The 20,734-nt window shown below is 54.1% G+C and overlaps 1 protein-coding gene across 1 annotated transcript in view; it reads right to left on the reverse strand.

Annotated features, from left to right (window-relative positions):
* FCGBP (Fc gamma binding protein) overlaps positions 1-20,734 on the reverse strand; it is a 103,512-nt gene that overhangs the window by 10,604 nt on the left and 72,174 nt on the right. Inside the window, exons 5-15 of the mRNA XM_082366698.1 lie at positions 18,587-19,157; positions 15,983-16,587; positions 13,240-13,807; positions 9,554-10,146; positions 8,030-8,615; positions 7,723-7,922; positions 6,351-6,492; positions 3,752-4,089; positions 2,017-2,590; positions 1,069-1,685; positions 112-655 (exon numbers count right to left, since the gene is read on the reverse strand). Of these exons, the coding sequence (XP_082222824.1) occupies positions 112-655; positions 1,069-1,685; positions 2,017-2,590; positions 3,752-4,089; positions 6,351-6,492; positions 7,723-7,922; positions 8,030-8,615; positions 9,554-10,146; positions 13,240-13,807; positions 15,983-16,587; positions 18,587-19,157 (5,338 nt within the window). The remainder of the gene's footprint in view (positions 1-111; positions 656-1,068; positions 1,686-2,016; positions 2,591-3,751; positions 4,090-6,350; positions 6,493-7,722; positions 7,923-8,029; positions 8,616-9,553; positions 10,147-13,239; positions 13,808-15,982; positions 16,588-18,586; positions 19,158-20,734) is intronic.

Consider the following 20,734-nt stretch of genomic DNA (forward strand, 5'->3'; position numbering starts at 1 on the left):
GCAGGGTGGTGCCTAAGCCCCACCGAGAAGAAGGCTCTTGTCTTAGAGCCCTGGGAACGGGGGAGGAGGGGAGACCCCTGCTATGCGGCCCATGCATGGATCAGTACTCACGACAGAAGTCCGGCCGCCTCCACTCGCCGAGCTGGGCCCCAGCGGCCTGGCAGGCTGCCACATAGGCGGCCACGGCAGGGCAGAGGCCTCCCGGATGGCCCTGAGCCTGGCAGGTGTCCAGCAAACAGGCCTGGAAGTACTGCGCGGGCGGCACGCGGCTGTGGCAAGGAACCAGCGGGCCGTCGGGGGCAGAGATCACGCCGCAGGCGTCCGGGCCGCCGAAGGGCTCCTGCTGCTCCTGCGTGCAGGGCTGCGGGCACGGCCCGGGCACGCACCCTTCGCAGCCCTTGGCGCCGCCCACTTGCCAGCCGCCCGGGTTCCCGCCCACCGCATTCAGGTCGTCTTTCGGGTTCTGGTTGTAGTTCCCGCACAGGCCACAAAGGGCGCCCGCGTACGCCGCCGGCACGCGCAGGCGCACGTTGTTGTCTCCGTCGAAAGCCAGCGAGATCATCGTGGCCGTGGTTACCACCACGTCGGCGCCGCTCAGGTGTGCGCGCAGGCGCGAGTCCAGCTGGAAGGGCAGCGCCACCAGCTTGCCGTCCACCTACAGGGTCGGGGTGGGAGTGGGGGTAGTGAACGTCGCAGGCACAGATTCGAATCCTGACTCCACTATCTAGTGGCGGGGGGGTGGCGGGTAGGGTCCCTGTGCACGTGACCTCCCCCCTTGTAATTAGTAGTAGTACTAATAATGAGCGACTATAGGCACGATGTCACTGGCTCCTCACACTACCCTCCGAAGCAGGTACTGTTCTTAGACCCATTTTACAGAGGAATAAACTAAGGCTCAGAGATGGGGAAGCCACTACTCCAAGCCATCCAGCTCCAAGGCCTATACTCTCGATCCCTCCATCTGCCCTGTTAACCTGTGAAAGGCAATCAGAGTAGTGGCAGACCCCTAACTGTCCCAGGCAACTCCAGGGCTGGCACATGCTCTTGCCTGGCCCACTGACCCCTCACCTGCAGCTGTCGAGGCCGGCGGGCACTGAGGGTGAAGCTGTGGCCGTAGATGTGCAGGGTGACAGTGCGGGTGTGACTGACGGCCTGGCTGCCCCGGTGCTCGTTGGCTACAATGACCGTGAAGTTCTCTACCCCCGGGGGTAGTCCGTGGCAGGGCATACTCAGCAGGTACTCGCAGGCGCCTTGGAAGTTGAAATGGTGTCCATCCAGGGTGATGTAATGGGGGTCACCCCAGGCCTTACACTCAGCTGTGCTGATAGGGTGGCAGCCATGCTGGCCTGAGGGCAGTAGGGCACACTCTTCACCTAGCCCACAGCTGGCAGGCTTGCAGACCAGTGAGCCACCGCCAGGCCCGCAGTGGCACCGCTGGGAGCAGGTGGCATCAGCCCAAAACTCGCTGCCTGCCTCGTGGTAGGTGCCGTTGGCCCAGCAGCCGCAGCCACCATCCAGGGGAACGCAGCGGTCGGCGCTCAACACGAAGCCTGAGTCGCACTGGCAGCCCTCGGTGCAGGGGCCCTCACATGGGGCAGGGGCGGTGGGGGGTGCAGGAGACGGGCAGCTGGCTGGGCAGGGTGGGCCGCAGAGCTCGTAGTGGCTGTTTTCTGGGCAGGAGAGCTCTGTGGGTGGATGAAGAAGCGGGAGGGAAAGAAAGGGAGAGAATGGTGTCAGGAGGTGGGGTCTGAGGATAGGGTAGGAGGAGACAGACAGAGACCACGAGAGACAGAGCAGGAGACAACGAAAGACCCAGAGACAGGGAGAGAGAGGATGAGAGACAATCAAAGGGAGACACAGAGACAAGCGCCAAGAGACTGAGAGACAAAAACAAAAACAGAAAGACAGAGAGAAAAAAACAAACAAACAGACCCAGAAGGACTGGAGTGAAACCAAACCAGCCCCAAAGAGACAGGACCCCTGCCCCCAGCTTCTGCTCTGTCCCCCAACACTCACCGCAGCCGGCCTGCGTCCTCCAGTCCTTAATGACAATCCCAGCAGCCTGGCAGGCAGCGGCATAGGCAGCCAGAGCCTGGCAAAGTATGTCCTGGGCCCCACCGCCCAGGCAGACATCCAGAACGCAGCCCTTGAAGAAGCTATCAGGGGCCACGTGGGCATGGCAGGCAGCGAAAGGGCCCCCGGAGCCAGGGGCCAGGGGCCCACAGAAGCCGGGGCCCCTGTACTCCTCCAGTCGGTCCTCGGTGCATGTTGGGCAGGACCCCTGACATTCATCCCAGCACAGTGGGTCCCAGCCCGGAACCCGCCAGCTGCCGCCCCAGACGGGTATGGAGGGAGCCAGCGTGCCGTTAGGGAAGGCTCGGTCGTTGCTGGGGTTACGGTCCATGTTCCCACAGAGCCCACACACCGCACCGTGATAGCTGCTGGGCAGCGTCACCTCCACTCGCCAATCCCAGTCATAGCTGACCCGCAGCCCGAAGTTGGTGGCCAGCACCACTCTCGATGCGCCCTGGGTGACTGAAAGCCGCCCACTGGCCACAGAGACAGGCAATGCCGTCAGCACGCCGTTCACCTGGGGGAAGAGGGGGAGGGGAGGCAAACACGGGTCACTGGAGATGCCGAGGCCCGGCTCTGGCCACCTGCCTCCCTCGCTTGTCCTGCCGTGGCTGGGAGCTGCCAAGGCCTTCCCCGTGACTGCTGGTCATATAGTCATTTGACAAACATTATGGACATCTGCTCTAGTCCAGGCCCTGGAGAATGAAAGCACACTCTGCTGCTTTTTCTGGGTTTCTCTTTTGATCTTTGTCTCCCTCCCTTATCTCTCTCTCTCTCTCTCTGTTTCTCTCCCTCTTTCTACATCTAGACCTATCTCTCTCTCTCTGGATTCTCTATGAGTTTCTCTCACTTTGTCTCTCTCTCTGGGCCCCCTCCCTTCTCTGTGTCTCTCTCACTTGTGCACTGTCTCTCTCTGCATCTGTGTGTGTGTGTGTGTGTGTGTGTGTGTGTGTGTGTGTGTGTGTGTGACATTCTCTCTCTGGGTCCATCTCTCTGGGTCTTTCTCTAGGTCTCATTCACCTAGTCCCTCCCTCTCTCATCATCTCCTGTGCATCTCTGTGTGTCTGGGCATTTCTTCCACTCACTCACCATCGTTTATTGAGGGCCTGCTCTGTTCCATACCTCATTCTCTCCCTGTGAGCTGCCATTAATCTGCATCTCCATTATTCTGGGCAGAAAGGGGCAGTCCATCTCTCTCTCTCTCTCCATCTCTCTCAATTTCTCTTCATGTCGGAGGCTCTGGGCCTCTCATTTGTTCCCTCACAAACAATCAAGGGTGCTTACCTGGGTCAGATCCTCAGCTGAGCACTTTACATGCATCACCTCACTGTGGGGCAGGGCCTGCTATGATCCCCATTTCACAGATGAGGAAACTGAGGCCCACCAAGTCAAGTCATTTGCCCAACATCACACAGCTCATAAGGAGAGCCTGGATTCAAACCCGGATCTCTAAAAAGGCAAATTCTAAAACGGCAAAATTTAAGTCCTACATTAAAGCCCTTAACAAAGGTCTAGGCTCATTTAATTCCCAATAGAGGGGTGATGTTTTTGTTGTAATTATTATTGCTCTCGCTGCCATTTTGTTTCAGGCCTAAGTGAAGAGAGAGAGCACTGAGCTCCTAACTGTGGCCGGCAGGTCCCTTCCCACCCTACCTGGGGGCTCAGGGGCCATCCTTACCCGGACTTTGCCAATCTCGCCTTTGTGGATGGAGATGTTGGTGTTGAGGGTGGTCACGGTAACCAGCCTCACGTAGGACACAGAAGGGTTGCCCCGGTTCTCATTCTTGGTGGTGACAGTGAAGGATGTCAGGCCCTGGGCACTGCTCCCTGGGCAGCTGGTTGATGCCAGCACATAGTTACAAGTGCCCTGGAAGTCAAAGTTCCAGCCATCGAAAGAGTGGTAGTGTGGGTCACCCCACAGCCAACACGTGGCCTCGTAGTTGGGCACGCACACACCCTGGCCATTCTTCTCCTGGCATGTCTCCTGTGGCCGACACGTCACACCATGGCACGGGTCTGGGGGCAGAGGAGAGAGGACCTTGAGGGGCTGCCAAGCATACGACCAGCTACTTCCCATCATCTGCCCCAGTCTGTGCGAGGGATACTGGCTCTAAGAGCAACTGGGGGTGAGACCAGATTCCAGGTTCCTCCCATCTGAGATGCAGGCCCTACAGTCTGCCATTTCTGAGACCAGGCCCTGGGCACCCCTCCACGTCTGAAACTCTGTGTCCAAGACCCTGTCAAAGGTCCCCACATCTGAGACCCAGGCCCTGCTGTTTGTTGTCTGAGACCCAGGCCCCAAGGTCCTTGCAGCCAAGACACAGGTCCTAGGGTCCCTACATCTGACACCCAGGCTCTGGGGTCCCCTTGCTTGAGATCTTAGCCCCAGAGGACCGAGGTCTGAGACCAGAGACACAGGAGTCCCTGTGTTTGTGATGCCAGCCCTGTGAGCATCCATGAGAACATCTACAGCCCAGGGTTCTCTGTGTCCAAGACCTCGGGCCCGGGTTCCCCCATACCTGAGCTCCCAGCCTCCTGGGGGCCACCACACCTGAGACCCAGGTCCTGGAGGTCTCTGTGCTCAAGACCAAGGTACTGCAGGAACTTTCTGGTGATAAACTAACCCCAGAGGTCCCACCATTTGAGACCCTGACCCCGGGGCCCCTGTATCTAAGTCTCATAGCCTGGCAATCCCTCTGTGCAAGATTCTGTCTCCCTGGGGTTGCTGTGCCTAAGACCCTGGCCTTGGGGGATCTCATTTCTCAGGCCCTACCTCCGAGGGTCTCTTTGTCCAAGACTGTTCCTAGGGCCACTGAATCTGTGAACCCAGCTTTTGGAACCCCTGTGCCCAAGACCCCAGCCTTAAAACTTCCTTCTCTCTCCCCCCTGTGCCAGTTTTCAGTTGACTGCCCCTTAGCTCCAAATCCACCAATAAAGTTAGGCTTTGTCAGCAGAGGGCGCTGGAGGGTCACGGCAGGAGGAAGGGGCTGCTCTGCTTCCAGTGGGCTTTGCTCTCCAGGCTCCAGGTGGCAAGCAGGGCCAGCAGCCTGGGGGACACCCACTCGGTGAGGTTCACTGGCCCCAGCTGGTTTCCCAGGGAGTCACTCAGGCACCCTGGCAGGTGGCTTCCCAATGAGTTTTGCCAGCACCCCAGTGGGGGTTTTCCCACCTTCCAGCTCAGGCTGCACAGCCTCTCTGCCACCCTGCAATGAGACCTGCCTCTCAGCCGTGGAGTGGGGGCCGTCTTCCCAATTCCTCCCTTCCTTAGGTGCTCTGCTGTAACCTTTGGGGGCAGGGGCTGCTCCCTACATCTGCTCTTCCTGTGTTCGTCGGCGTTCTTTTTATCCCTTAGTAGTCAATCCCTATTACAAGCAAAGAATTCTGTTAAACTTTCCCTATTTAAGCTACTGTGTGGCTTCTGTCTCCTGTTGGACTCTGACCAAGATACTCTGGTCCCTGGGAGTCCCTGATATCCTGCCCATCAGCCCTGAGATCTCAGTCAATTCTGGAGGTATATCCCTTTATCCTCAGGAATAAGGGAATTATTCTGTGCCCTCCACCCCGAGAAGTCAGTCCTGTGGGGTGGCTTTGTGGCTTAGACTTAATCCTGAGGGGTGTCCCCTGTCTGAGAGTGTGTCTCTATAAATCCTGATCTTCCACTTGAGGTGGGTCCTGTATTCAAGACCGTGGCTTTGGTGGGGTCTCTGCCTTAGACCTCAGGACTCTGCTTTCTGTCCCTGTGGGTCCCAGTCTCCTCTACCCCTTGGGGATGGTGTCTGAAACCCTAAGCCTAAACCCGCATACCAGTCGCCAGCAAACTATACACTTCCAGCTTCTGGTTTCTGTAAATAAAATTTCATTGGAGCCACACCCCTTCACTTACAAAGTCCACAGCTGATTTCATGCTGCAAAGGCAGAGCTGAGTAGTTGTGACCGAGACCGTATGGCCTGCAAGTTTAAATATTTACCATCTGGCCCTTTAGAGAAAAAGTTTGCCGGTCCCTGCCTTATACCGAGGGTCTCTGCCATCTGCCCTGGGAAACCTATCCCTGAGGGTTCCCACAGCCTGGTTTCCACCATAAGAGTCCCTGCCTTCCACGCTGGAGAGCTACTGCTCCTGGCCCTGGGAATCCCAGCCTAGGGGTCCCCAGGTCTGAGACTTCAATCGTTAGTCCTCTGTGCCTCCCACCATGAAGAGCCAGGTCACATCACCCTCAGCTCCAGAGTCCCTGTCCTCTGTTACCCCAGCCACACCGGCCCTGGCCCCAACCCAGCACCTTTGTTGACGCAGCTCAGGACGCCTCCCGAGGGCTGGCACAGCTGCCCTGGATTGCAGCTGTGGTCCTGGCACAGCAGGCCTTTTCCGGCATGGCACACGCACTGCTGCTGGCAGTTGTCAATGAGTACAGTCTGCCCCAGCTGTGGGGACAGAGGACACAGCTATCAGGGCGGGAGCTGACTCTGGCAACTTTGGTGTTCCGGGCATAAAGGGGTCTGGAGGACATAAAAGGGACATCTTCCAGCAGGGTGGCCCCTTGTCTAAGGCACAGCATGGCCTTGGGGCCCAATTTATTCATTCATTCAGTTTCATTCATTTACTCACTCATTTGTTTATTCCAAAATAGCTACTAAATGTCTGCTGTATGGGAGAAACATAGGAATTAAGGGCAAAGGCTCTAGAGCAGATTGCCTGGGTCTGAAGCCTGTTTCTGCTGTTTCCAAGTTACACCACTCTGCTTAAATTACTTAGCCTCGTTATGCCTCAGTTTCCTCATCTGTAAGTTTCAGGTAATAATGGCACCAACTTATGAAAGTATAACTGAGTTAATAATACATATAAAGTACAGATGAAATGAAAAAGGATTTCCTTTAAATATCCAGAATGGAGAGGAAACGGGGGTAGCGATGAAATAAGATTGGGAAAATGCTGATTATTTTTGAGGCTGAGTGATGGGTACATGGAGATTTATTATACTGTTCTCTTGACTTTTGCCTGTGTGAAAATTTTTATAATAAAAAGTTTATACATAACATTATATAAAAAGTATATATATTACATATAAATAAATAAATTCATATATATTGTACATACAGCACTTAAAGCAGTAACCGGCACATAGTAAGCACCATATACCTGTTTGCTGTAGTGCTATTATTATTCGTATGAGGAGGTAAACAGAGAGGGTTCCTGCCCTCACAGAGCTCTCAGACCTTTGAGGGAGACAAACTTTAGATAAACACACACTCAAATCAAAGGAAAAGGAGTAAGTCTCAGAGAGTGGGAGAGGGAAGCAGAGGGAGTTGGCCTCTGGTATCACAGAGACGAAATCTAGACCTGGATACGAAGCCGAAACTTGACCTGGGGAACCAGGGGATGGTTTCAGGTTGCAGGACCTATGGTCATATTTGGAAGGGTCTTACCTGCTACCTTGGGGACGGTAGACCAGAGGGAGCAAAAGTGAGGGGTGGGAGGGAGCCAGCTGGGAGAGGACAAACTTGGACCACGGTGGGGCCATGGCGAGGGGGAGAGGAGTGGGTGGGAGAGACGTTCAGGAGGCCAAGCGGCGGACAGGCTGTGGGGCTAATGGGCAGTGGGAGGGGGGTCCAGCTTGCAGTCCCCCGCTCTGCCCAGGATGACCAGGTCCCTACCTCGTAGTAGACACCGTCGTGGTAGCAGCCGCATTCCTGGATGGGCACGCAGGCTTGGCCGTCGTTGAGGAAGCCGGAGTCACACTGGCAGCCCTCGGCACAGCTATCCGGGCACTGCGGGGGGACACTGAGGGCCCAGCAGCCCAGGGAGCAGGTGTCTGCGCAGAGCTCGTAGTGGCTGTTAGGGGGGCACTGCATCGCTGCAAAGAGGGCGTGCGGGTCAGAGCCCCTGGGAGTGAGAGGCTGCGGGGCCCAGGGTCTGCCCCTTCTGTGCCTCTACCTCCCCCTCTCTCTGCCCCTCACTCACGACAGAAAGATTCGGTCCTCCAGGGTTCGACGTGGCCTCCAGCTGCCTGGCAAGCACTCACATAGGCATGAACGTTGCTGCAGAGAATGCTCTCGTTCCCGCCACCCACACAGAGATCAAAGACACAATCTTTCAAGGGACCCTGGGGATCCACCAGCTTGTGGCAGGCAGCCAGCGGCCCCGTGGGGCTGGTGAGGAGCCCACAGAACTGCCGCTGCTCGTATTTCTCCTGCAGCTCAGGTTTACACTCCAGCTCTGTGTCACAGCTTCCGCCAGGCTTGCAGGTGGGCACGCAGGGAGAGCCCGGCACCGCCTCCTCCCAGGAGCTGCCGAACTCATTGGAGCTGCCTGCCTGTGAGCCGTCGGGCTTCTGGAAGTCGTCCTTGGGGTTGCCATTGTAGTTCCCACACAGGCCACACAGCTGCTGGTAGTAGTTGCCTGGGATGGTGACCCGCACATTGTACACGAGGTCGTAGGTCACGCGCAGGCCAAAGTCAGTCTCGATCACAACGTCTGAGCCATGCTGGGAGGCGCGGACCCGGCCCTCGGCCAGCACCACGGGCAGCCTCTTGTCCACACCATTCACCTGGGAGGTGGCAGATGCCGTGCTTCAGAGGGTACACTTCGAGAGGTCAGACCCTAGATCAAGCCCCTGCCTGACACTGAAGATCTGTGTGACTCACCTCTCTGGGTCTTAGTTTCCATATTTGTAAAATGGGCCTAATAATAGGGTCTTGTAGATGGTTGAATGGTGGTTCCCCAAAGATAGGTCCATCTAGAACCTCAGAATATGACCTTATTTGGAATAAGGGTCTTTGCAGATGTAATCAGGGTAAAGATCTTGAGATGGGATCGTCCTGGATTAGGGTGGGCCCTATATCTAATGACAAGTGTCCTTAAAAGAGCCAGAAGAGGAGAAGAAACAGGGACACACAGGGGAAAAGGCCATGTGAAAACGAAGACAGGGACTGGAGTGATGCGGCCACAAGCCAAGAACACCTGGAACCACCAGACGCTGCAAGAGGAAAGGGAGGATTCTCCCCCAGAGCCTTTGGAGGCGGTGCATCTCTTGCCAACACTTTGATTTTGGACTTCTGGCCTCCACAACTGTGAGAAAATAAATTTCTGTTGTTTTAAGCCACCAAGTTGGTGGTAACTTGTGACAGCAGCCTCAGGAAACGAATACAGGTCTCAATGTAATAACACCCTTATGAAAGCAGGGACCAGGAGGAAGGGGAAGACGGAGTGGAAGGGGTGGGAGAGATGTCCGGAGGGGATAATCAAGGGGCAGGGAGGTGGAGACTGAGCCACATGGGAGAAGGTCTCGGTCCCCAAGGCCTCCTCCCTCCTTGGTTCCGCACTGTAGGCTCTGACGGGCACCTCCTCTCCTTGCGGACCCCATGCCTCCCACATCAGCTCGGAGCTCTGTGCCCCCTGCCCCTGGCCTGAGTGCTGCACGTGCTCCACCCACAGATCACCCTCTAGCCCAGGCCCCTTCCCTTCACGTCCCACCCCTGCTCTCACCGTGACCTTCCGCTGCCTCTGCTCCAGCCGCAGGGTGAAGTTGGCCACCTGGACCGTGACCGCCCTGGTCACGCTGACTTTCCCATTGCCCCAGGCCACGTTCTCCTGCAGGACGGCAAACTGGGCCAGGCCAGGCCGGGTCCCGCAGGTCTGAGCCAGCGTGTACACACAGGTGCCCATGAAGTTGAAGCGGCGGCCGTCGAAGGTGGTGTAATGCGGGTCTCCCGATGCCTGGCAGGTGGCAGAACCCACGGCCACACAGCCCAGGACGCCACCGGACGGCTTGCAGGCCTCGTGTGGGCCACAGCTGGAGGGCTCACAGGACACCAGGCCACCCTCCTCACAGCGGCAAAGGGAATTGCACCCCGACCCCGGGTGGAAGGTCTGGCCGGGCGGGTGGTAGGTGCCCTGGTACACGCAGCCACAGGAGGGCAGCGGCACGCAGGACTCACCGTTGAGCACGAAGCCCTCATCACACACGCAGCCCTCTTTGCAGTCGAAGCCACAGCCCCCAGGCACCGGGAGGTCTCCGCAGGACAGCGGGCAGCCGTAGGAACACGCCTCGTAGTGACTGTGGGGCGGGCAGCTCAGGGCTGCAGGGAGAGCGGCCATCAGCATCAAGAATCCCTGCTCCCCGGGGACACCGTGGACCTCACCCCCCCCACACACGCATGCACACACACATGCTCACACACACTCACACGTATAAGCGGTCTAGCGGCAAGGAGACCCTCCTCTGTTCAGTGGGATCTGGCAAACATTATATCACAGTTAATCTACTCCTGATAATTAAGATACTATTCCAATTTAACGGTGGTCTGGGTTTATCTGTAATGTCTTTAATGACCTTATTCAAGTTGGTAACAAGTTGTGGATCTGTGGTACATATTTTAACCATGCAAATGCGTGTGTGTGTGTGTGTGTGTGTGTGTAATCTATGCAGTGTATTTGTGAATGCAGTATTTTTAGCTTCTTCACTCTATAGCAGTAATGTAGTAGTAGTGGTAGTAGTAGTAATTCTATAGTAAATTAAAATATTTGGCCAGGGTGGTAAAGAAAAAAATAAAAAAGAATCCCTGTTTCTCTCTCCAAACTCCAGTCATCCCAGATTATAAAACAGGTGGTTTCCTCACAAAAAAAAACCAAAAAAAAAAAACCCTTAAAACTGAACCCAATCAAGCCAATATGATAGCCACACGAGGCCATTTAAATGTAAGTTAATTAAAATTAAGTAAAATTGAAGATTTAGTTCCTTGGTCACACTAGCCCGATTTCAAGTGCCCAATAGCCACACGTGACTAGTGGTGACCAGAAGGGACAGCTTAGGTATAGAACCTTTCCACCATCACCAGAGTTCTACTGGACAGCACCATTATAGATCTAATATCCAGTTTACAAGAGAATCAGGGGACAGAGGGACAAATTAAATACACTGTGAAGAAGCAACTAGCCAAATCCAGAAAGTAGGAAATTCTGTAGAATAAATGACCCGTTTTTTCCATGAACAAAGGAAGGGGTGGATAGAGGGATAGACATGTGATAAAGCAAGTATAGTAAAACACAGATTGTAGAATCTAGATGGTAAGTATATGTGTGTTCACTGTAAAATTCTTTCAACTTTTTTGTATATTTGAAAATTTTCATAATAATATGATGGGGAAAAAAAGAAGGGGGCTATTACAGGACAAAAATGAATACAGAAAAATCAACCCAGTGCAGTGTGGATTTGGTCTGGATCCTCATTCAATTAAAGTGAAAAAAACACATTTTTTAGACAGTTGGGGAAATTCGAACCCAGGTTGGGTTTTAGAGGATGTTAAAGAATTAGTGTTATTTTTGTTGTTGGTAATAACAGCACTGTGGTCGTGTTGCTTAAAAGTCCTACCTGCTGGAGATGTTTACTAAAGTATTTGTGGCAAAATTCATGTCTAGAATTTGCTTTAAAATATTTCCACAAAATAAAAAAAGAAAGGGGTGGTGGTGGAGGAGATAGAGGAATGAGAATAGCAAAATATCCACAAGAGCTGAAGCTGGTGCTGGGCACATGGGTTCAGGCACCACCCAGGCCTCCCTCTGCCTGGTGTCTGAGTCCTCACAACCCAGTCTTCTAGAACTTCCAAGGGGTCCAAGGGCAAGAGTAGTTTTAAGGAAATAAGAGATTCTCAATTATTACAGAGGCCATAGAATGCAACAATTAACTGTACAAATTCAGGAGCCAACCGGCCTGGGCTCAAATCATGCTGCCCTGCGGTGTGACCCCAGGCAAGTTACTTAATATCTCTGCGGTTCCATTTCCTTGATGATCCCACCTCACAGGGTGGTGGTGAGGATGAAATGAGAGCTGTTAAGCCCTTAGAACAGAACCTGCCCAATGCGAAGTGTGCCACACAAGTCCTGGCTCTAATTATGCAAGTCCTTCCTAAAACGATCAGCCTGAGAATGTGCCTCTGATGGAGTTGCATCTGCTTTCCCACCGTCCCTTTTGCAAGTGTGCTTCTCCCACTTTACAGAAGAGAACAGTCCCGAATCTTAACACAGTATGCTGCCGTGGGGATGTGAAAACTTCCAGGGACACGAAGGGACAATTTCAAATATTACCATAAGCATGGAGACAATGGATGACAAATCATTACTGGTAACAAATCAGTTCCAGCTCTGCTCCCGACAAAACAGAAGGAGGGCCTCATAGAATCAGCTGCTCAGAAGTCATAAAAAGTAAGTTTTATGGCATCTCTCAGTGTGACTAACTTCCCTGCAACTCAAAAGGGGTTCAAAGAACGGACTGACGTTGCTCTAGCAGAACTCCTGCCACTTCCACCCACTTAGTAGTACCATATCTACAAAATGAAAAATAGAATTGATGCTACACCCTGTCTCCTTCCAACAACAGACGTGAACTATTGGGGAAAAACCCCATCCATCTCATTAAGAGATGTCTTTCCAATACGTGTTTAATATTTTTTATCAGTTGTGTACTAACGAGACTTGCAATGATAACTCACTCTATCCTTTTTTTTTTTTTTAACACTTAGAGTCTATGGTCTCAGGCATTTCTAAAACTTATTAAATGTTGCTCACTCATGCATATGTTTGTGGCAGAGATGTATGATGGGGATTGTGACAGACTGACGCTGGCCACCCCTTACTCTGGGTTTGGCCATGGTACTGACTTTGGCCAATGGGACATTAGCAAATGTGATGTCAAGCAGAGGCCTGGAGTGTGCTTGCCCACTGGGGGCTGTCCGCCCTTGCTGCTCTTTCGAACCTTGAGACCACTGTGTGAAGAAGCCTGTGCTAGCCGGCTGGAAGATGAGACCAAGCAGAGCAGAGACAAGCAGTCCTGACTGAGGTCCTCCAAACCAACCAGCCTGACAACTGCCAGATGTGCAGGCAGGGATCCTTAGGAGCTCATCTCTGAAAGACAGCTGCCAAATGGGAATCAGACCTGGGGCCACCAGATGTATTCAGCCAACTTACAAATATTTACTGCATCTGTGACTTCCTAGCTGTCATGATCCCAGGCATGTAACAACCTTTCTGAGCCTCTGTTTCCTCATCTGTTAAATGGGTATAACCACAGCCCCTACCTTATGGGGCTGTTATAAGAATTCAATGACTTAATGATATTTATACATTAATGAATATACATAAGGCTGAGTCCCCCAGTCGTCACTCTCGGTACTCACGGCAGAGTTTCTCACTCCTCCAGGGGTGCACAGCGGCCCCGGCGGCCTGGCATGCAGCAGCATAGGAGGCCAGTGCGTCACACAGTGGTCCAGACTGGCCTGGCAGCAGGCAGCGGTCGTAGACGCAGTCTCGCACAGCACCCTGTGGGTCCAGTGTGTGGTGGCACTCCCGGAAGGGCCCACTGGGGTCGGCAAGGATCCCACACTCCTTCTTGCTCTGCAGCTGCTGGGCCACCAGGGTGTCCAGCTTGGGACAGTCGCCTGGCTCAGCTGCTCCACAGCCTGGCCTTGTTTCCGCCTGCCAGCTCTTCCCGAAGGCCAGTGCGTTGGCAGCTTGGCCTCCACCCCTCAGATCCAGGTCGTCAGCTGGGTCCCCATTGAAGTTCCCACAGAGCCCGCACAGGGCCCCCGCATAGCTGCTGGGCACCTTGGCAGTCACATGGGCATCCCAGTTATAGGTGACAGTCAGGCCAAAGTCTGTGCGCACGACAGCATCTTGGCCCTTGCGGAACACCTGCACCTGCCCATCTGCCGCCTGGAAGGGCAGGTACTGAAGGATGCCGTCCACCTGGGTAGAGATGCAGGAGGACCAATAGGTCAGGGTATTCAAGGCTCTGTGGCTCACCCTTCACTCACTCAGCTCTGGCTACTCTGGGCTCCTTGCTATCCTCTTGAGCACATTATGCTTGATCCACCTCAGGGCCTTTGCACTTGCTGTTCCCACTGCCTGGCAAATCATCCACCTCTCTTCATCCTTCAAGTATTTGCTTAAATCCAAATCCCTAACCCACGGCATTCAAAGCCTACAGGATCTGTCTCCCTATTACCTCCCTGACCTAACCTCCTCCCACTCTCCCCCTCACTCATTCTGCTGTAGCCACACTGGCTTTCTTGAGATTCCCCCAACTCTCCCAGTTTAGTCTAACTTTAGGGCCTTTTCACCTTGCCAAGAACACCACCTACCACTTTGCTCCTGGCTGCTTCCCCTTCATTCTTTAGGACTTGGCTTAAATCTAAGCCCCTTCCCTAGAACATCCTGCTTAACCTTGGGTCTTGTCCACCTTTGTGCCTGCACCACCTCCCACATCACTCACTCGGGCTCCCTCCTGTCTCCTTGCTGTCTCCCAGGACATGTTAAGTGCACTCCCACCTCTGGGCCTTTGCACTTGTTGTGACCTCTTCCTGGGATACCTCTCATCACTCTTTGCTTGGCCACCTCTACTTCATATTCTAGGCATCAGCTTTGATCCAAACCCCTTACAATGGTCTAAAAGACCATACATGATCCGAGCCTCACTGCTCTCCAATTTAATTCTTCAGGACTGCCTCATTCCCCACCCTTGGAACTCCAGCCATGCAGGCATTTTGATACTCTCCTGAACTCACCAAGCTCAGCCCAGCCTCAGGGCCTTTGCACTTGCTATACCCTATGTACCCTATGCTTGCAACATACCTACCCTCTTCCACATCTTTATTCTTTGTCTGGCTGCCTCCCCATCACCCTTCACATCTCAGCTTAAAATCAAATCCTCTACCCACTAGGCCCTTCCCGTCCCCTCCTTTCTGACTTCATCCCCTACCAACCTCTCTATCCCATCTCCCCAGGCTCACTCTCTCAGGTGCAGCCTCCTTGGCCCCATGCTGTTCTCCTGAACTCTTCAAGCTCAGTCCAGCCTCAGCTTTTGCACCTGTTGTTCCCTCTGCCTAGCAACCACTACTCTTCACCTGGTGGTCTCTTCCTCATCCTTCAGATTTCAGATTAAATCAAAAGCCTCTATCATAGCCATCCCCTACATCATCTCCTACCTCGCTCTCCCTTCCCTCTCTCCATTCCAGGCCCACTGGTCTCCATGCTGTTCCTCTACCCCTCATGTTTGTTCCTGCCTCAGAGCCTTTCAGTTGCTGTTCCTTCTGCCTGGAACAGTCTTCCATCCACTTCCATCCCTGCCTGTTCCATCTCTTTCTTCAGGAAAGGCAATAGAATGCAGAGGTTAAGAGTATGGACTCTGGAGCCAGACAGCTTGGCTTCAAATCTTGGCTCTGCCACTCATTAGCTGTGTGACCTTGAATAGTTGACTTAACTTCTCTGTGCCCAGTATTCTCCTCTAACAAGATTACCTATTTCACAGGGTTGTTACAGAGATTAACATATGAGTTACTGTATGTCAAGCATTTAACACATAGAAGTAAATTATATATATATAAAATTTACTGGGTGGTGGCCCCTGTAAGAACCCTCTATCCAGAACCCTGTGGGCCCATCTGTAAGTACCCCCACACCCCTGTAACACTCCCCCAACACCTTTTGTTCCCGACTTTTCACATGTCACCTTACTCTCTGAATATCAATTTTCCTCCAGAAAATGCACCAATCTTTAACTTTGGAGGGATCATAACAATAAAACATTGAGTCAACATTTACTGAACACTTGTTGGGCACCAAGGTCTCTTTTAAACATCCTACAAATATTAACTCGTCAAACCTCCACAACCACCTTGTGAAGCGGCTCGCATTGGCGAGGCACCATCTTATTATCCCATTTGTCAGAGGACAAAACTGAGGCACCGAGAGGCAAAGTCACACAGCCAGGGAGAGGCAGCACCGCCTGGCTGGGGCGCCCCAAGCCTAATCACTGGCCACAAGGTCTTCTAGCAGACCCCCACCCTCCCCCAGTGGCCAAACCCCTACTCTTTAAGGGGGATTCCCTGCCCCTCCACCCGGCCGTGGGCGCCCATCACTCACCAGCACTCGCCCAGGGTACTCCCGGCGCACGGCCACCTTCACGCCGCGAGCTTCCACGCGCACGGCGCGCGTGTAGCTCACCCTCTGGCTGCCCCGATGCTCGTTTTCCACCAGCACCCGGAAGGCAGGCAGCCCCGCGGCCTGGCCGCACGAGCCGGCCAGCAGGTACGTGCAGGTGCCCATGAAGTCGAAGCGCCGGCCGTCGAAGGTCACGTAGTGCGGGTCCCCAGACGCCTGGCAGCTCCCGAAGCGGTCGGGGTAACAACCCAGGAGACCGTTCTGGACGCGGCAGCGCTCGCCCGCTGGGCAGCCCTGCGTGTCGCTGCAGCGCATCTGCTTGGTGGCGGCGTCACAGGTGCAGCGCCGCCGGCAATACTCATCGGCCCACACCTCCTGGCCGGGAGCGAGCGGGCGGCCCTCGAAGTTGCAGCCGCAGGACGAGGCGGCCACGCAGGCGCCGCCGCTGGCCACGAAGCCCGGGAGGCACACGCAGCCCTCGACGCACGGGCGCGCGGAGCAGTTGGACGGCGCCGCGGGGGGGTTGCAGGAGGCCGGGCAGGCGGGGCCGCAGAGCTCGTAGCGGCTGTTGGCGGGGCAGGACAGGGCTGCGGGGACACGGGAGGGGGGGTCAGGCCAGCACAGTCAGAACATGCCAGGACTTCCCTCCCCAACCCAGCTCCTTCCTCAGAGCTCCCCATCTCAGTTAATGACACTTCCACCCTTCTGGGTGCGCAGGCCCCAAACCTCAGAGATATAGTTGACTCCTTCCCCTCTATTCACTGGACAACCAACATGTCGGTAAATCCTGTGAGCTCCATATTCAAGATCTATCCAGAATCTGCCCCTTTTTCCTTTCACCACAGTCCCCACCCTTGTCCTGTTCACCCCAGCAGCCTCCTGCCTGGTCTCCCCCCTGCTCCCATCCTGCATCCCATTCTATTCCTCACATGCAGCCAGAGGGATCCTGTGAACACTTGAGTTAGATGACATCCCTCTCCTGCTCAGAGCCCTCTTGTGGCTCTGTCTTGCTCAGGGTAAAAGCCAGAGTCCTCCTATTGGTCCATGAGGCTTCCCATAATCCATGCTCTGCCCCCATCACCTCCCTGTCCTCACCTCCTCTCACTTTCCCTCTGGCTCACTCCGCCCCAGCCACAGTGGCATCCTCTCTGGTGCTCACACTCCCGCCTCTGGGCCTTTGCACTGGCTTTTCCCTGTGCCTGTATTAGCCTTTCCTCACATGGCATGTGGTTAAGAGAAGGTTACTGGAATGTAGATGGCCTGGGTTCAAATCCCAACTCTCCCCTTCTTAGCTGTGTGATTGTGAGCAAACAACTCCAATTTCTCTGTGCCTCAGTTTCCCCATCAGTAGAATGGGATAATAATAGTCCCAATATCACAGGAGGCTCATCTATGTAGAGACACCCCATGTAGAGCATCATTATGAGCTCACACTGTTCCAATGGCAGCTTCTCCCAAGGGCCTTCCCTGAGCACTCTCTTCATGAGCCTCCCATTTGCTCTTATCCCATGAACTCTGTTTCTTTCGCTCTCTGAAGCTATTCCACAGTTCACTGCTTACTCTCTGTCTCCCCCGCTAGGATTATAAGTTCTGTGAGACTGGGAACCTGATCTGTCTCAAACATGGCTGAATCTCCAGCACCAAGGACGGGGCCCGGCCCACAAGAGATGCCCAGTAAATACTTCGAAAATGAATGGGTAGATAAGTGAATGCACTGGTTCTTCTTTTGCACCAGGCATTGGGGAACTCGGCGGTGATGGGGAATGGTGTTTACTGGGCAGTGAGGACACTGCAGTGACCAAGACAAACCCCAAATGGCCTCAGTGTCTCTCCCAGACTTACCCCTCTCTGGAGTCCCTGTCCCAAGCCATGGGCCTGGGCCTGGAAGCCTCCTCCTCCTTCCTGTGCTAGCCTTTCTGCCTCCTGAACATTTCTCTGGGAGCCTCACAAGGGCAGAGACAGGTGTTTTGGTCCCCACTGTGCCCATCGTCAGCACAGGGGTGGGGCCAGATAGGGACTCAGGGAATGCATGTTGAATGAATGAATACATGAGTGAATGAATGATTCAGTGGATGGATACCTGGCTATGGAGCTGGGACTTTATCCAGAAGACATCGGGGAATCATGGAAGAGTTATAAATGAAGAGATGTTCGCATGTCTGCTTTGGGACATCTCATGCCAAGTCTTTGCAGATGCCCTTCTCTCAGCTTGGAACACACTTCCTGCTCCCCCTTTTTTCTATCTAGCTCCAATCCCTCCTACAGGCTTCAGATTGGGCATCCCTTTCTCTAGGAGATCCTACTTGATTCCCCAGACTGAGTCAGGAAGCTTCTCTGGTCTCCCATAGCCCCTCTGAACTTCCCCCATCCCAGCCCTGACCACTCTGGACCGTCACTGTCTAGTGTGATACGTCTGCCCCAACCTTAGGCTCACTGTGGGCAGAGCCTGGCCATCTTGGCCATCACTCCGTCCCTGGCATGGTCCAGCTCCAGGCTGGACCACAGTAAATGCTCAGATATTGAGCAGATGCAAGGGGTCCCCTGCCTCCCACATGTGCTCCCAGCCCCCACCAGGGTATCACTCACGGCAGCTGGCTGGCAACCTCCAGTTCCCAACAGAGATGCCAAACTCCAGACAGGCCTGGGCATAGGCTCTAAGGGCACGGCACAGGCTGGCCCGGTCCCCATGGGCCACACACAGGTCATATACACATTCCTTCAGGAAGGGCTGGGGGTCCAGGGCATCACGGCAGACAGCAAAGGGGCCATCGGGCTGGGTCAGCATGCCGCAGAGACGGCTGCCCTCATAGTGCTGGGCCTGGTCCGGGGTGCAGGAGGGACAGTTGTTCTGGCAGCCGTCCTCACATAGGTAGTCCTCGTCGTCCAGCTTCCAGCTACTGGCAAACTCCACGGCATCAGGAGCCTGCTCCCAGTCAGGTGTAAGGAAGTCATCAGCGGGGTCACCATTATAGTTGCCACACAGACCGCACACCTGGCCTTGGAAGTGCGCGGGCAGGCTCAGTGCCAGCTGGGCGTCCCAGTCATAGGTGACTACCAGCCCGAAGTCCAGCTCTACCACGGCCCGTGTCCCACTCTGGTACACGCGCAGGCGGCCCTCAGCCAGGGAGGCAGGCAGGCGTGAGCGCTGGCTGTCGATCTGCAGGAGTCAGGAGAGGAGGGTCAGATCCCCGTGTGGTCTGGCCTTCAGCCCCTCATCTCCTCCCACTTGCTTCCCCTGCTCTAGCTGCGTGAGGATTCCTTCCTCATGTTAGTGCCACCGACCAAGCCTCAGGATCTTTGCTCCTGCCTTCCCCGTGACCTGAAATGTTCTTTCCCTAGATATACACTTGGCTCACTCCCTCACCTCTTACAAAAACTTTGCTCAAATGTCACCGTCTCAGGGAGGCCATCCCAGACCACCCTATTTTATATGGCAACTCCCCCCTACTCCCTATTCCCCTTCCCTGCTCTATTTTTTTCCCTATAGTGTCTAACCTTCTAAAATGTCATCTGCAAATATCTGATGTTTATCATCTCTCTAACTTGACTACGCTGTCAGCTCCACGAAGACAGGGCAGCTGCTTCATCTCCAGTGCCTAGAACTGTACCTGGTAGAATAGCAGGTGCTCAGTAAGTGAATGAAGCCCCTGCTGTATTAAATAAACATTCACTGGGCACTGACCCTGTGCCTGGCCCTGGCCTGGGAGATCCTGGAGATACACTGATGACAAAGATAACCCCAGACCCTACTGTCATGGGGCTCCCAGTCCAATAGGGGAGACAGACCTGTCACTAGACAATGACAGATCAGAGCGATCAGGGCTGGGATAGTGGAGGCACAGGAGGCTGCAGGAGCCTAGAAAAAGAACCAGACCCAAACTTTCAGGTCAGGGAAGGCTTCCTGGAAGAAGGGACAGCAGAGCTGAGCCATAAAGGACCAGTGAGAGATAGCCACGAAAACCAGGAGGGGGAGTGGTGTTCCTTTGCAAATGTCCTGAGTGGAGACAGAGTCCAGCCAGGAGATAAGGAGTGTGCTCTCTCTGTCCCCTGGGCCCATTTTCCTCTTCCTGAGCATGTCTTTCTTATCCTTTCTTCACAAAGTCTTGTCTTAGCCAAGAGGATGGGGTATGAAAAAAGGAGTAACAGGCAGAGGGGACAGCATGAGCAAGGTCAAAGGTAAGATAGATTGTTCATTCAGTCAGCAATGCCTCCATGAGCCTTCCTGTGTGTCCAAGCCTATGCCAGGCAGTGACCGAGACAGCCCACATTCACAGGCTCTCAGTCCAGGGACCCCCGTTCAAATCTGTCTTTCCCCTGAGACCAGTGATCTTCATTTTTAAATGACACAAGTAGTGCCTGTTCAGTACAGAAAACTTACAAAGTATGCACGAGCAAAAATGAAAAAAGAGAAAATCACCCATAGTGCTGTACACATACACACGGGGAGAGGGAAGGGTAAGCTGGGACGAAGTGAGAGAGTGGCATTGACATATATACACTACCAAACGTAAAACAGATAGCTAGTGGGAAGCAGCCGCATAGCACAGGGAGATCAGCTCAGTGCTTTGTGGCCACCTAGAGGGGTGGGATAGGGAGGGTGGGAGAGAGACGCAAGAGGGAGGGGATATGGGGATATATGTATACGTATAGCTGATTCGCTTTGTTGTGCAGCAGACTAGCACAACATTGTAAAGCAATTATGCTCCAATAAAGATGTTAAAAAAAAATACTCAC

This window comes from Balaenoptera borealis (genome assembly GCF_965194805.1).
Source record: "Balaenoptera borealis genome assembly, chromosome: 19".
Taxonomy (NCBI): Eukaryota; Metazoa; Chordata; class Mammalia; order Artiodactyla; family Balaenopteridae; genus Balaenoptera; species Balaenoptera borealis.